Source organism: Taudactylus pleione, unplaced genomic scaffold, assembly GCF_031769625.1.
Source record: "Taudactylus pleione unplaced genomic scaffold, aTauple2 ptg000009l, whole genome shotgun sequence".
NCBI classification, from domain to species: Eukaryota; Metazoa; Chordata; class Amphibia; order Anura; family Myobatrachidae; genus Taudactylus; species Taudactylus pleione.
Genome location: NW_028284412.1, coordinates 15,431,220 through 15,448,516, shown reverse-complemented (window position 1 = coordinate 15,448,516; position 17,297 = coordinate 15,431,220). Strand labels below are relative to the sequence as shown.

Genomic DNA, 17,297 nt, shown 5'->3' with positions numbered 1-17,297 from the left:
TTTCCGTCTCCCATTTCTGTGAGTATGGTTTCTTGTGTGTTCCAGTCTTCCTTCTCTCTGTTTAGTCTCCTCCTCCGGCCTTAGCTGCTTACCAACTGAGGTGCCTGTGGCCGGGGCGGGGTATAGAGGAGGACGGACCCAAGTGCATCCTGGGAGCAGCAAAGCTTTAACTGCGTGGTGCCCGTGGATCCAGATCCAGCTATACCCCAAGGTCAACCCTGTGGACCCTATGGACTTCGTAGAAACAGAGATAACAAAGGTAAGTTCTTACCATATCTCTTGTTTTTTACGCTCAGTGCGATCACTGACATTTATGTGCGTACTGACTCACACTATCCCATGAAGATATGAAGGAGTTAAATCTGTGGTGTTTTTTTTTTAAGCTGGGTGCACATTTAAAAAACATTGCGGCCGACTCTGTAAACTATACACACTTGCCATTTGGCCGCTCGATATGTTGGGCTAGACCTCGCAACTGGGTGATCATCACATCTGGGCTGGCAAATTGAAATGGTGTTGGCAGTCCCTGCAGCCAGTGTATGGGTGGCAGGCTTGACACACGCACACACGCTGTACTGCAGGGCTGACCTGTTATGTCTGAATGACATATTGGATGGGCACACCAGCTGATCCGCTTCCAATATATAGTTTGTCGGAAAATAAATCAACAAATGCAGTGATTGCAAATACGTGCTATAGTGCATATTTTTTCTTCAGGGTCCCTAGGGGCTCCACAGGGTTGATCTTGGGGGTATAGGTTGGGAACCAAATCCAGGCACCACGCAGTTAAAGCTTTCAGCTCACAGGATGCACTGGGTCCACTCTCCCTATAACCCTGCCCCCAAGCCAGAGGCGCCTCCGTTTAAGTTGGTGCCTGGCCGGAGTCGGTCACCCTTTGCGCAGGGGGGCTGATTAGTAGCCCCTACACTTTATTTTGAGTTGAGGTTTTTTGTTTTTTTTTTCTGCGCGGCAGCGTTGGACTGTCCATTGGACAACCAAGCTGCCGCTCCTTCACCCCGCCAGTGTTGTGACGCCAGTACAGATCTGGGGATCTCGGCGGGACCCTAGAGTCTCTGCTAGCCGTGCTCTGCGGGATCCCAGGATTGCTGCCGGATCAACGGGGAGCAATTAAGGCGCATTAATGCAGTTTATTGTCTCTGGGGACAGACCAGAGGTGCCCCCCTCCCCATACCCCGCATGTCCACTAGACCACCAGGGATTTAATGTTCAGCAGCAGGAGCCGGTGTCCCTTGGATTAATAGCCGGCCAGGGGAGGCAGCCTTCCCTGTTCAGCGGCTCCTCAGCTCAGCGCTCCTTTCCAGCATAAGGTCTGGTGTCCCTGAGCCACGCTTCCTCTGAGGTCTCCGGCGGCCATTTTAACATGTGGTGCAGGACAGAACTCCTAGGATGGCAATTGCTCCAGTCCCCCTGCATACCTTGCCAATTTGGTCAGTGTACACAGTGCTATAGCCTTCCCAGACACTGAATCTGGGCAGTTGAATGTAGTGCCACTTGCAGTATATTATGGTGTGTGTGTGTGGTGCCACTTGCAGTATATTATGGTGTGTGTGTGTGTGTGTGTGTAGTGCCACTTGCAGTATATTATGGTGTGTGTGTGTGTGTATGTATGTGTGTGTGTATGTATATATATGTGTATGTATATGTGTGTGTATGTATGTATATATATATGTATATATATATATATATGTATATATATATATATATATATATATACATATATATAACACAATCTCTCTGCAGCTGTGTCACACAGCTACTCAGCTGCGTACCATGCAGGCATGACTCAAGTATAAGCCGAGGGGGTGCTTTTTCAGCACAAAAAATGTGCTGAAAAACTCGGCTTATACTCGAGTGTATATATGGTGTGTATATATATTAATTTGTGAGGTTTGTCACATACTGTTGCATGCTGCACGTTGCCATATCTTAGATGGAACTGTGTTGCATACGCTGATAATCTTGGTGTCAGTCAGGTCCAGTATTGCGCTACTTGATATTTCTACGATGATTAAGGGGCCTATCCATTAGAAGATTTCTTTTTGAGAGATGGAAGACAAGATATCCTTTGAAAATCCCGGTGGCTGTGCTGAACGATATCTGTCATGTTGAATGAACGATGTATCGTTCTATTCAATTTATCTGCTAGTGGATAGGCCCCTGTAGTCAGACACATCTGACTAGGAAATGGAGCACAATACTGCACCCATTTTTGCTATCCTGCAAGTCATGTGCTGCAGGTATGAGTACGGAGGATTGGACTCAAAGGGTTATGTACAAGGTACAATCAGGCACCGGACCCCTTACAGGACCTCCTTGGGCTGTTTTTCTCAAGACCCTGGCCTCCATTGCAGATCGCCGGGTGGCCCCCATAGTTGTAACCCACTTGGGGTTGCTTCTACATGCTACCCTTTCCTCTCAGGGTATCTCGCAGTTCTTGCGGTTTTCCCTTGTGACAGACTATCGCTCCCTACCGGGGTTTTCACAGTACATGCAATTCCCTCAGGTACCACAAGCCTGTCATTCCCTTGCAGGGATTACCACAACAGGATACAATCCTGTCCTTAGTTCTTCAACCTATCCTTGGGTCTCTTTAACCATTTAACTGGTGTGGTTGCATGTGATGCAACCAGAGCTAGAAGTTTCATTTGACAAGGTTGCATCACGCCAGCCTGCTCTCTTTCAACTTCTGCAGAGGAGATCATCTCTCCTGACTCCCCGCAGTGATGCGGCAGGGGTGATTTGATTCTCCCCTCACTCAAAGGTGAGTGAGTGGGGCTAGGTCATGGGAAGGGGGGGTGGGGGTGTCTTTTGGTGCTGGGGGAGGTAATGCTGCTTATTAATGTGTCTCTTTTGTTGGTATTTATAAAACACATACATATATAGACACATGAGGTAGGCAACACAGTGGGGGGCCATGGTCTGTGAGGGTGGGGACTCTGCCACAGGGGGGTGGGGTTGATAGTGCTGCAGAACTATTGATCATTGGGGAGTCGGTGGGCTATTTTCGATGGAGTGTGAAGTGAAATAACAATGGGGCCTATGGACACTGGTTGGGGAGGTGAGTTCGAAACATCCCCTAGGTATATTTTTTTTCGAATAATCTAGAACTTTTAACTCTTAAATGGCCCTTTTTTTTTTTTTTTTTTTCTTCGGTTTTGACTAAAATAACTTGTCACTTAAGTGGTTAAGTTCAAACTGAAAGGTGTTGGAGGAGAGAAGCTCTCTACATTTAACTCATTAAGTGCTGGCTCCTCAACCCTCACTATAACCCCATGGTCAAGAACTGTCTCCCAGGTGAACACTTAAGACTTTCTTAATAGCTTTACCTAGTAAGTACCAAATTTATATTTTGTGTCTTCAGGTGCAAGAAATCATAATACCCCAGTGGTCCCCAAACTGTGTGCCGCAGACTGGTACTCCAGTCTGGTCCCAAAATAGATTATTTGGGCCAGCACATGATTAGACTATCCGCATGCTGCTTTAGTCATAGCAGCCTCAGCGTGTGTCCCATTTGCACAGGCTCAGGGCTTCGTGCTTTGGCTCCACCCCCTCCAGTCTACTCCTCCCTGCACAGCTGAGACTGATGTCCTTCTTCTCCTGTTAGGCTGAAGCTGGCCACACACTAGACCAACTTACATCCAACTATCCAAATAGTTGAGTGGTTGGAATGAAAATCTGGAAAGGGACGAAACTAAATGACAATCAGCAATTTGCTCCCAAATGCCGGAAAATGGACTAAAACTGTTTAATCAAATTGTTTAGATCAACCATTCATCTTTTTTCTGGCATTTAGGAGCAATTGCTGATTCAGTTACTCCCATACATTACCAGATTTTCATTCCAACCAATCAACTAGTTGGATGAAAGTTGGTCTAGTGTGTGGCCAGCTTAAGCCTGCCGTGGTCTTCCCCCTCCGAGGAGTAATGAAACCTGCTGAACAGTTTGCAGCACTGGCTGTGAGGCTGCTCTGCGTGCTCCCTGAGTTTGTACAAGCAGTCAGCTGCTGGGGGTCAGTGGTATATTGTATTTGGAACCCTCTGTGTAAAGAATCTGTGCCAGCGTTACCTATAGAGTGACTGCAGCAGCTGTCTGCATACTAGAGCAGGTAAAAAGTACTCTGTGCAGCCCACCTGTGCCTCCACCCTGTGTATACTGAAACTGTGCAGTCCCACCACTGCCTACACCATGTTTACATTGGCACTGTGCAGCCCCACCTGTACCCCCACCTTGTGTACACTGACATTGTGCAGCTCATCTGTACTCCATTCTGTGTACACTGGCATTGTGTGGCCCACTTGTGTCATACCCTCTATACACAGGCACCAGGGATGGATCCTGAGTGAAGGAGGGGAGCGATCAGGACGATTGGCCCCCGTAACACCACCCCATAACGGACAGTTCCCTGTCGGGCTCAAAGCGCTGCGAAGTAGAACAGCAGTTTCCCCGCTTCTGCACAGTCGCACATGTGCTCACGTCTGGCTGCATGGGGAGAGGGGTGCCTCTGCCACAGAACTGCAAGTGGCTTCTCTGCCTGCTGCTGTGTGCCAGCTCCCTGGGACCATCACACTTCCCACTGCTGCTGCCAGTAATCATGTGCTGCTATAGCACAGCCTGGTAGTAAGTGGCACACTATGGAGCGGGTCAAGTGGGCAAAGTTTCATTACCAGCCTAGGAAAGTGGTCTGGTACCTGTTCGGCTTCATTATAGAGTGTTTATCAATCTGCCAATTGCTTTGGAAGAAAGCAAACATTCTGATGTTTTATCTAGTCTCTACCCACTGACCTAGGAGTGCTACGAAAAAAATCTTTGGGTTCCATGAACTGAGTTTGGGAACCATTGCAATAGCCATTACTAGAATTAATAAACAGTATGTACTCTCAAAATGTTACATCACAAAATAAAATACATATCCCCATTCAGTGTTTCTCCACTTGGCATCACACTTTTGTGTTAATTCCTAAAACAATAAATGGAGAATCAATTAATTAAATTAAAGAAGTTGAATAAAGGTTATATGCCAGAGTTTGATATATTATGGCAATAGGTAATTAACTTTTTATAGTACTATGTAAAGTGTCAAAATGATTGTAAAAGGGATTAACATGAAGGGGTATTAATTTAGCAACATTGTAGGTGTTTGGTGTGTGTTTTTTTTTTTTTTTTTTTTAATGTATTTCACTCAAATTATAACAATCCTTTGTATGTACTATGTTGGCACTAGTTCAGTGGTTCTCAAACTCTGTCCTCAGGACCCCACACAGTTCACGTTTTCCAGGTCACCCAGGAGGTGCACAGGTGTAGTCATTACTCACTGACACATTTTAAAGGATCCATTTATTTCACTTGTGAATCTGAGGAGACCTGGAAAAACGTGCACGGTTTGGGGTCCTGAGGACTGAGTTTGAGAACCTGTGCACTAGTTAATCCTTTAACTGCGTTTTGCACCTAAAGACAATTTTAAGATCTGATTTAATCAAGTCATGCATTAATGTTAGCATTTCTAGAAGGAGTACCTAGTGTTCACTCTAGCTCCGGCGGCAGGCAGGGTGCCGGAGCTAAAGAGGGCAACTTTGTGCGCGCAAAAAGGGGGCGTGGCCATAAAATGGGGCGTGTCTGTAAGACGCGTCCCCTTTTTCATCATACTTGGGGGCGTGCCCCCAAGCGCTGCAAACAGGGAGAATAGATGCCGGGCGCATGCGCCCGGCGTCTATTCTCCGGCGGTGACCGGGTCACCGCACATTTCTCCACCTGCGGGACACTGCGTCCCACGGGTGAAGACTGCACCCGCAGCCTGTGAGGGCAGGGTGCTTTTTGCCCTCCTTCTGGAGGGCAGGGTGCTTTTTGTCCTCCAGAAGGAGGGCAGGGTGCCGCACCCTGCTAAAACAGCCTAGCTGGAACGCTAGTACCAATGTAGAACAATGTGAAATTTCTTATCAATGCCATAAAACTGCTTTGCAAAAAGCCTCTTAAAGCAAACTAGTGTGTTCCTGTGTTTTACATTTTATATACAAAAACACAGATCTCCGATTTAATTATATTTTATTTATATGGCACTTTTTCCAATAGGACTCGAGGTGCTTTACAGATAGTGAGAACATAATACAGGATTACATTTTCACAAAATATAGAAGCTGCATTATAATACAAAGGCCTGCCTTTTTTGGGCCAGCAGTTTCATGTATTATTCATCCTACCCACAAAGGATCCAAGTGAGGCAGCCATTTCAGGCGCGCTACATAGGATTACACTTGGCAGAATAGCCAATGAAGAGATGACACCTAATGGGGAGATAAAAATAGGTGAGATCTTTGCAAAATCATCAGAACCATGCATTGTTCATTCTATACAATAGAATACTATACAATACAATAGATTGCCAGATGAGGTGGCCATGTTGGGCACACCACATCTGTTACAATGTGCGATAAGCAATACATGGAAATAAGACACACAAGTATACAATTAATAGTGGCAGTGTCCTTATGGCAGCGCACCACTGAAACAGTCCCCACATTATTTATCCTAGATGTTTTTATTGCATTGTATTTTTTAATTTGCTCTACTGAAATTCTTTACCTCTCCAGGGAAGAGGCGTTATGACCGTAAACAGAGCGGCTATGGTGGACAGACTAAGCCTATCTTTCGGAAGAAAGTGAGTACTTCATATTAAGATTTTTGAATGGTGTATTAATGTAAAGCTGCAGATCCTCTTCTTCTTTTTTTTTTTTTTTTTTTCTTTCAAGGTCTCATTTTGTACTGCTGACAGTATGTCAGTAAGTTAGAGAAACTAGATCTTTATTCAGCACAGAGCAAAAGTAAATTTGATTAACAAATAAAGAGCCGAACATAAGTAAAAACTAAAAAAAATGTAATGTCCGATAATTGGTCAAAGTTCGTGGTACCGCTTGCGGTGATCCGCGCATTTGAAATGCAGTCCTGTGCCTCCAGTCTCTGGGGACAGACCGGAGGCGCAGGCAGTGGCAGCGGCGGGCCCCCCCATACCCCATGTGTCCACTAGGCCACCAGGGACTTAAAGATCGGCGCTGGGAGCCGGCGTCCCGGTGGAACTGTCAGTTGCATACGCTGAAAATGGGTCCCTGCAGCTAATTTTAGCATCAGCCAGGACCAGTATAGCGCTGCTTGAAATTTCTGCCAAGAGGGTTGGTCAGATATATCTGACCAGGAGATAGAGCGTGATACTGCACCCATTTTTGCTATCCTGCAAGTCATGTGCTGCAGATGTTAGTGCGGAGGATTTTACTCCTAAAGGGTTATGTATGCGGCGTCCTCTGGTGCCGGGCCCCTTACACGACACCCTTGGGCGGTTTGTTTCTCGGGATCCTCTAAATTGTGGATTGCCGGGCGGGCCCCATTGTTGTAACTCACTTGGGGTTACTTCACCATACTGCCCTTTTCATCTCAGGGTATCTTGCAGTTTCTTGCACTCTACCCCTGTGACATTACAGTTAGTAAAGGTAGAGAGAGGATAGAACACTTATTACTTGGACTGATAACATAAATCATTCATATCCTTTAGTATACCATAACTTTTTAAAATCAATACACATATTTAACATGTAAATGCATATCACAATTTTGGTGTCCAGGGTGAAAATATGTTTGTATAATAGTACAACAGTTACTGCATATATGGCAGCTCTCAGCAACAATTATGATACATTAGTAACTGAACCTTATATAGGTACATAATTGTTGCTGAGAGCTGCCACATATGCAGTAACTGTTGTACTATTATACAAACATATTTTCACCCTGGGCACCAAAATTGTGATATGCATATAAATGTTAAATGTGTATTGATTTTTAAAAGGTTATGGTATAATAAAGGATATGAATGATTTGTTATCAGTCCAAGTAATGTGTTGTATCCTCTTTCTACCTTTTGCTATCTGTAATCTCATCCGCTCCATCTCTGGGAGCTGACAGCAGATGCAGGAACACTTTCTGACCGTTTGTATTGAAATGGGTGACTCACTAGCCGACGGACAAGTGGTTAGAAGTAGATCACTACTTCAGATTAATACCAACGCTTTTCAGAACTGTCTGTATACAGACTCTCACCATAACAGGTAAATATATGGAAAAACCTATCATGGGAGCGGCATGGTGAAATAGTGGATATTCTTGTTTGATTGATACAAACTTAGATTGTATATTACCATCACCTAGGAAACTGTATGTAATCCGTTTTTATATTGATAAGTTGGCTCTGATTATTGGGGGATATGAAACATGTTAAGGTCTCTCTCCTGTTGATCAGTGTCCAATTAAAAAAAAAAAAAAACCCTTTGCTATTTTTGTTAAGATCTCTTCACGGATCAGGAAGTAGTACTTAAACTGTAAGGGTGCCCCCAAAAACTTATTTTTCTCCACTTTCCTATATATTATCGTTTTTGACTCTAGGGGAGCACCACCGGCAAACATTACAGAGAAACAATCGTTTTCTGAAATTTATATAATTACGAACGACTTCTCACCAGTAACTAAATTTGCTATGCAAATTTAACGTATTCACACTTGTGCCTAGACCATCCTCCTAACAACTCTTACAAATATTAGTCCTTCAGAACTATCTTCAGCATAAAGGAGGAGTCCTGCAAGTGATGTTATGGCCCCCACATAGCTCTGATCTCAAAATCAAGTCTGTTTGGGATTACATGACACAGGATTCACAAGCCCACATCCACAGAAGATCTAGGGTTAGTTCTCCAAGATGTTTGGAACAACCTCCCTGCAGAGTTCCTTCAAAAACTGCAAATGTACCAAGAAGAATTGATGCTGTTCTGAAGGCAAAGGGGTGTTCGCACCAAATTTTTGATTTGGAATTCTCTTCTGTTCATTTACTTTATTTTTTTTTTTTTTTATCAATTAACAAAATGCAAACTCTTCCATTTTTCAAAGCATTCTTACTTTGCAGGATCTTTCCACACCTGCTTAGAACTTTTGCACAGCACTCTGTATGTTATATACTTTTTTTTTTTTTTTTTTATTACATTATTTGATTGCTTCTAATAGCACTAGCTAATAGTATTGGGCTGCTGTAAAGTTGGACTGACTTTGATTAAAACTGCAATTGGACACTAGTCCTTACACATATTTAGCAAAATACCTTTTATCAAGCAGATTATTGATAATTCAATAGGTACTTGCTGCTGATTTTTGATTTTTTTTTTAAGATTGTTTGACAAGATGTATGAAATTTTAGTAGCACAATAAAATTTCATATCGATCAACTCTATAGCGGCGCTTTTGAGTTTTGTTTGTTAGCAGGATTCCAGGTTCTGTTCTGTATAAGTGCACCACTTGAGTGCTGTTTTTACTCAGACATATAATCTAGACATATAAGCAAAACGGTTAGGACTCCTTCTTCACCATCAACCGTTTCCTATCACCAGTGCCTTTTTCCACCATAACTTGTATGTTTATCTTATCTGATCTTAGTGTTCATTATAGATCCTGCAGCATGCAGGGTGCCATACCTAGAGAAAGGGCACTTACAGACATGCCGGGCAGCCCCAAGTGCTGCTGGCACTGTATGGATGCTGGGCACATGTGCCTGGCATCCATTCACCAGTGGGGACAGCTGCATGCAGTTTTCCCCACCAGCGGGACACTGCGGCCCGCAGGTGGAGATAGAACTGGCAGGCTGTTTCAGTGGGGTGTCGCGCTGGAGGGCAGGGTGCTTTCTGCTCTTCAGAAACTGGGTAGGGCGCAGCGCCCCGCTGAAACAGCCTAGCGTGAATGCTATCCATCTATGCTACTTACAATGGTGTACACCCTTACAACTGGCTTCAACTCCATTTTAAGTTACACTTGCTAATTTTTTTTTTTTTTATCTTACCATTATGTTCTAATCTTAAATGATCATGGCTTTCTACACTTTATTATGTCTGTATTTACTTTGTCCTTTTATCTACATCAGGATCCATAGGGCATCCACAGGATACCTTGGGGTATAGGTGATGACGTCAGGCATCGGGCACCATAGAGTTAACTTTTCAGCTTCCCAGGATGCATCAGGGTCCCCTCCTATACTCCGCCCCCGAGCCAAGGCATCTCAGTTTCGTTGTTGCCCGACTCTTGAGTCGGAGCACATGTCTAGAGGGGGGCTTAAAGCCCCTGAAGTTTTCTTCAAAATTCGGCAGCTGTGGCTGCACATCTGGGAGTACAGCATGGACAGTCAGTACTGACGTCTATGCGGTCTCCCCTTCACCCCGCCGGTACCAGAACGCCGGTACTGGTCCGGGTATGCTGGTAAGCATCTGGGGTCACGGCTAGCGGTGACCCCAGATGCTTCGGACCATGGCCGGATCCAAGGGGGACAGGTAAGCAGCGGGGTCCCGAGGTGGGTCCCCGCTGAGCACACGGTCCAGAAGTCCCCAGGCAGGGGGCTCCCTGGGGACTGGCTGCACATGGAGCCAGGCAAACAGCCTGCGCTTCCACTATACCCCAGGGACAGCGGGCCGCGGCTGAGCGGCAAGTGCTACGGCATCCCGGGGGTTAATTGCATGCCAGGGGAGCGCGCCTTCCCTGTTAACAGCCGGCGTCTCCCCTGCTGCACACAGTCCTCTCTGCACAGCTGCCGATTGGCCCTTGTGGCAGCGCTCCTCCCCCAGGCCGGCCCCCTATCTGCTCCTTGGTGGCCATCTTTTACGCTGGTGAACGCTGCTGGAAGCTGAGTGCGGCATCGTGGTCTGGGTCCCCCCTGCATACCTCCGATTACAGGTCAGTGTATGCAGCGCTGTGTCCTACCAGACTCTGTGTAGTTGAAATCGGCGCTGATAGTGCAGGGAATTACATAAGCGGCCGGTGACGTCTGTCTGCTCCTTATGAGGATGACTAAGTGACGTCCGATGATGGGGAGATTCTGGATCTATCTGACCAAGAACCTCTCCGTACTAAAGAGTCGGACGCTAAGTCTTTAGTTATTGAGGATGACGATCCGGTGTCCAAGTCCAAATATCCCTTTTTAAGGATATTAAGGGTGACGCCACAGTGTTTCCTCTTTTGGGTCAGTTAGTAAACCATTTAGAGGAGGCGTGGAAACACTCTGGTAAACTGTATCAGCCTCAGAGGCGCTTAGCGGTGGCTTATCCATTTGCGGACAATTATTTTTCTAAGTTGGAATCCCCTCCACAGGTGGATTCTTATGTGACACGCCTAGTCCGAAGTGCCACATTGCCCATGCCCTCCATGAAGGATGCTACGGACCGCAAGGTGGAGATCTGCCTAAAGTCCATTTATTCCCTCGCGGGGGGGGCATCCAGACCGGCTATGGCCGTATGTTGGGTAGCAAGAGCTATGGAGCGCTGGGCTTATAGTTTGGAGGCGTCTTTGGATCCCGACTGTTCGGCTGAACAGGTCGAGTTGGTAGGCAATCTCCGGGATTCGGCCACTTACATCAATGAAGCGGCCTTGGATATCAGTATCCTCACGTCTCTGATTTCTTCGGCAGCTGTTTCTGCGCGTCGCATCTTATGGCTGCGATCTTGGAAGGCGGACGCTGATTCTAAAAAGGGCTTAGAAGCTTTGCCTTTTAATGGAGAAGTCCTATTTGGTCCGGATCAAGGACAAAATTGTAGCCACGCTGGCGGCAGCCAAGTCTGCGTGTCTCCCGTCGGCTGCAGTCCCTTCCAGTTCGTGTACGTCGTCCTTTCGGCCTTACAGGGCCCAGGGCAGGCGTAAAGCAGTCTTTTCCCTGACAGGCTGGCCCCAAGAAATCGGCCAAGCTCAGGAAACAGGCCTGGAGTACCAGACGTCCGGCCCCTATGTCAGATGACAAACCTGCTGCCTGACTGTCCGGGCCTCCCTTTGGGGGATCCCAAAGTGGGAGGCCGCCTGCTGCAGTTCTCCCAGTGTTGGTCGGTAACCACGACAGACAATTGGGTTCACGAGGTGGTTTCTCACGGGTATGCCCTCTCCTTTCGGCACAGGCCCCCATCCCGATTCTTCACCATGGGTCTTCCATCAGACCGGAACAAAGCCATGGAACTGCGGAAGGTTTTGCACACTATGCTCCAGGCTGGAGTTATAGTGCCTGTTCCATTCGGGGCCAGGGTTTCTATTCCAATCTGTTTTTGGTGCAGAAACCCAATGGCTCGTACCGTCCGTTCCTCAACCTCAAAGCACTCAACAAGTCCTTGCGGGTGCCAAGGTTTCGGATGGAGACCCTATGGTCCATCATTCTGGCGCTGGAACCTGGGGATTACATGGTGTCGTTGGACATACAGGATGCTTACCTGCATGTCCCTATTCTTTCACGCCATCAACAGTTCCTCAGGTTTGCAATCCGCAACGATCACTTCCAGTTCCGGGCGTTACCTTTTTGGCCTGGCGACAGCACCACGTGTTCACCAAGATTATGGCGGTCATGGCGGCTTCACTGCGGCTGCAGGGAGTCCGCATGTTGCCGTACCTAGACGACCTTCTGTTGGTAGCAGGATCTCCAGAGCTCCTTCTACGCCACTTGGACCTGACGATTGCGGTACTGCAACGGCACGGCTGGTTAATAAACTGGCAGAAGTCCACCCTGATCCCGTCTCAGATTCTGCACCTCGGAGCCTAATTGGACTCCAGACAGCAAAGTATCTTTGTGACAGGGGGAAAAGATCTCTGCCTTACAGTTGAGGGTGCGCAGTTGTCTGCAGAGTCGCCGTGTGTGTCTGCACTCGGCGATGAGGTTACTGGGCTCTATGGTGTCAGTATTCGACATGGTGGAATATGCCCAGTTTCACTCCAGACCTCTGCAGCAATTGATCCTGTCCAAATGGAATGGACTGCCTCAGAGTTTAAATCCCAGACGATGGTGTTCACTCTGGAGGTTCGCCTGTCCCTAGCCTGGTGGTTGCAGATGACCCATCTCAACAAGGGTCGTCCATTTTGGGTGGCGAATTGGGTCCTGTTGACAACTGACGCCAGCCTCCAGCTGGGGAGCTGTCACGGGTCCACACTTGTTCCAGGGCAGATGGACTCAGGCGGAAACGGAGCTTCCAATAAACATCTTGGAACTCCGCGCGGTTTTCAATGCTCTCCAGCAGGCACATCGGGTTCTCCAAGGTCACCCCGTGCAGGTCCAGTCAGACAACGCCACCACCGTGGCCTACATAAATCGGCAAGGAGGACCCCGAAGTCGGATGGCACTCGTAGAGGTGTCACGCATCCTGGTTTGGGCTGAGCGTAATCTCCCGGCCATATCAGCAGTATTCATCCCGGGAGTCCTCAACTGGGAGGCGGATTTTCTCAGTCGCCAGGACGTTCATCCGGGGGAGTGGTCTCTGCACCAGGACGTCTTTCAAATTCTGGTGGACAGGTGGGGTCTTCCAGAGATCGACCTCATAGCGTCACTGCACAATAGCAAGTTGCTGTGTATGGGTCTCGCACAAGAGACGAAAAGGCGTCTCTGGTGGATGCTCTGTCCGTCCAGTGGACGTTTGCTTATCTCTTTCCTCCGTTTTCCTTTCTTCCACGGGTAATCCGGAAATTCAAACAGGAAGGAGGGACGCTCCTGTTGATAGCTCCTGCGTGGCCCAGGCGGCACTGGTTCTCAGGCCTTTCCGGGGCTGTCCATGGACATTCCTCTGCGGTTGCCGTTACAGCCGGACCTACTGTCACAGGGTCCTTGTCTTCACCCGGACCTGACTCCGGCTGCCTTTGACGGTGTGGCTGTTGAGACGGCCATGTTAAGGTCCAGGGGGTTTTCCAGCTCTGTGGTACAAACTATGCTAAGAGCTCAGAAACAATCTTCTGCAAGGATGTACCATCGTGTGTGGCATACGTTCTTCCAGTGGTGTCGAACGAGCGGTTATGCTCCTCGGGAGTTCCGTCTGTCTAGAGTGTTAGCTTTCCTACAGGCGGGACTAGACCATGGGCTTCGCCTTGCTTCTCTGAAGGAGCAGGTGTCTGCCCTGTCAGTCTGGTTCCATCGTAGGATTGCTGCAATCCCTGATGTGCGCACCTTTTATGCAAGGTGTTCTTCGAATTCAGCTGCCTTTTGTTCCACCGTTGGCGCCTTGGGATTTAGCTGTGGTCCTGAGGGCTCTCCAGGGTCCGCCGTTTGAACCACTGGGCTCAGTGGACCTTAAATGGCTGAAAGCTAAAACAATTTTCCTTCTGGCCATTGCTTCGGCCAGACGTGTTTCTGACTTAAGGGCTCTCTCCTGTAGACCCCCTTTTCTGATTTTTCATAGGAACAGGGCGGTGCTGCGTACTCGTCCTGGATTCCTTCCCAAAGTTGTTTCGAGTTTCCACATCTACGAGGAAATCGTTGTGCCGGCTTTCAACTCACTTGACCTTTCAGTGGATGAGGCCACTTTGGACGTTGTGCGGGTCTTAAGGATTTATGTTGACCGCACTTCTTCGTTTAGGAAGTCTGATGCCTTGTTTGTCCTCTATGGCTTCCGTAGAAAGGGTTGGCCTGCTTCAAAGCAAACTTTGGCAGGTTGGATTCGTATGGCAATTTCTGAAGCTTATCTTAATGAAGGCCTTCCGGTTCCATCCTCTGTGAGGGCTCATTCCACTAGGTATGTGGGTTCTTTGTGGGCAGCTCGACGTGGTGCCTCTGCAGTCCAGATCTGCAAGGCTGCCACGTGGTCCTCTGTCCATACCTTTTGTGAGGTATTATGCGTTTGACACCTTTGCCTCTCAGGATGCTTCCTTCGGGCGGCGGATTCTCCTTTCAGCACAGGAGCATCCCCACCTTTTAAAGGATACTGCTTTGGGACATCCCCAAGGTATCCTGTGGATACCCTATGGACCCTGATGTAGAAAATGAGATATGGTAAGAACTTACCTTTGTTATCTCTATTTCTACGAAGTCCATAGGGTTCCACAGAACTCCCGCCCTGTCGCACCTGTGCTGCAGATGGGCTTTGTTCTGGTCAAAGGTTTTTCCGTCTCCCTCTGGTGAGAATGTGATTCTTGTGTGTGTGTCCAGATCTTTCTTCTCTCTCTTCCTTCTCCGGCTTATGGCTTGGTACGTAACTGAGATGCCTTGGCTCGGGGGCGGGGTATAGGAGGGGACCCTGATGCATCCTGGGAGGCTGAAAACTTAACTCTATGGTGCCCGATGCCTGCCGTCATCACCTATACCCCAAGGTATCCTGTGGAACCCTATGGACTTCATAGAAATAGAGATAACAAAGGTAAGTTCTTACCATATCGCATAATTTTTTTATTTTTTTTTCATTTCTTTAATAGTCAGTGCTACAGTGCATTGGCACCTTAGACACAGCATCAATAAAAATACTGTTTTGATTCTTTCCTTAGGCCAAGACCACAAAGAAGATTGTTCTAAGATTGGAGTGTGTTGACTCAAACTGCCGTTCCAAGAGGATGCTGGCAATAAAGAGATGCAAGCACTTTGAACTTGGAGGAGACAAGAAGAGAAAGGTGGGACACACACTTGTCAAATACTTTAACATATTTATATGTTAATCAGTCCAGTTTAAAAGAGAGAGATGGATACCGTGTTTCCCCGATAATAAGACAGTCTTATTTATTTATTTTTTTTGTTGTTCAAAAAAAACACCATAGGGCTTATTTTCGGGGTAGGTCTTATTTTAATTAACATTGACAGCAGTGCCCCTTATGCAGGCCCCCTTGTAGAAGTGCCCCTTATGCAGGCCCCCCCCTGTAGCAGTGTCCCTTATGCAGCCTCCCTTATTGCAGTGCAAGCCCCCCTGTAATTGATCCCCCACCCACCAGTACGGTACTTGCCTGACTTGCCGCCGTCCGGGATGTGGCCGCACATGATCCTCAGCGCGCGGCTGACGTCATGATGTCACCCGCGCACTGCATGACTGGGAACGCTGGTCTCTGCAGCATTCCCAGCTCAAAATGAGATTTTGGGAGGTCTTATTTTCGGGATATGGCTTAATTTGGACCGGGTTGCAAAAGTAAGGGTAGGGATTATTTTCAGGGTAGGTCTTATTATCTGGGAAACACGGTAGATCTCTTATTTATTTTTTATTTTTATTCATAGCTTGTGTGAAAAGCAAACAAGTTTATCTTTGTGTATTGTTTAGCTCAAGTTACATCACTAATTTTTATTTTTATTTTTCCCTCTCTTAGGGTCAAGTTATCCAGTTTTAAGATCTTGCCAAGTCTGCGATTTCAAATAAATACTTGTTAACGCAATCCTTGCAAACGTGTCTGGTGCATTACTGATAAATCTGTGGTGAGGTGTTACCTTTAGTTCAGGCTGGGGGGCCGTACAAGGCCCCCAGAACCATTTGGTCTGGCCCTCTGAGCTTTTTTCTGTTAGGCACCCTGCTAGCCAGATGAGGCTAACCTCTTCCCCCAACACCCCCCTGCTGGCGGCATTGTGACCGCTGGTTTCCCAACTGCTTCCCGTTTACTATAGCTCCAGTGTTTTTTACCATTATAACTTAGCATCGGTCTCAGACCAGCTATGAAATCGGCAAATATTTGCAGGCTTATATTCACAGACCTGCTTGTAATAGTGAAACAAAAAAAAAAAAAGTGTAGGGTATGGATTTTGTGACTCTAGTGTTTACTCTAGGTCTGGTGCCTGGCAGGGGGCCTGACATAGAAAGGGCACTCTAGAAGAAAAGGTGTGACCACGAGAAAAGAGGGGTGACACTTATGAACATGCTGGGCTGCCCGCAAGTTAGTATCTCGCCTCTCAATGTACAGAGTCACCAGAGCAAGCAACTCTTGGAAGGTGTTATCATCCATCTGAATAAAGTTCCTGTAGTCATCAGGCTTGATCTTGCAAATCTCCCATGAGCAAGGGCATGTGAGAGATGGAGTCTCTATGCAGCAACCACTCCTTGGTCCAGCAGGCCCTCTCCACTCCTATTGCGAGATTTCCGGGTATCGGGGAGCGATGCCACAATGAACAGCATAGGCAGCTACAGCTTGATAGCAATAACTATCCACATCCTCTTTCATCAAGGTTGGGGGAAACTGGACCATGGGGATTGTAGATTGGGGGTGGAGCAGGCACTTAATAAAACTGTAGCTTTAATCCTGGCTCCCTCCTGCAATCCCACAATATCAGTGTTCTGTAAGTGCCTGAGGAGTAGGTTGCCTTTTTTGTTTTACTTTATTTGTAAATTATTATATTTTTTTTCTAATTTAGGAGCTGTGCGCTGCTTACAGGATGAGTGCGGGCGGCTGTGGGAGCTGTGGAACAGCTTGCCAGCATGCAACTGCATCTGGGGGTGCGTGTGTTGCCGGGACCCCCCGTGGTGCACACTGGTCTCTAAGAGACCGCCTGGGCCTGTGGACCGATG

At 47.3% G+C, this 17,297-nt stretch overlaps 1 protein-coding gene across 1 annotated transcript in view; it reads left to right on the top strand.

The window, feature by feature from the left end:
• Positions 1–16,176, top strand: part of RPL36A (ribosomal protein L36a) — a 33,372-nt gene extending 17,196 nt beyond the window's left edge. The window contains exons 3-5 of the mRNA XM_088467404.1: positions 6,606–6,673; positions 15,307–15,429; positions 16,111–16,176. Coding sequence (XP_088323530.1) covers positions 6,606–6,673; positions 15,307–15,429; positions 16,111–16,131 — 212 coding nt within the window. The 3' untranslated portion in view covers positions 16,132–16,176. The remainder of the gene's footprint in view (positions 1–6,605; positions 6,674–15,306; positions 15,430–16,110) is intronic.
• The last annotated feature ends 1,121 nt before the right edge of the window (positions 16,177–17,297 follow it).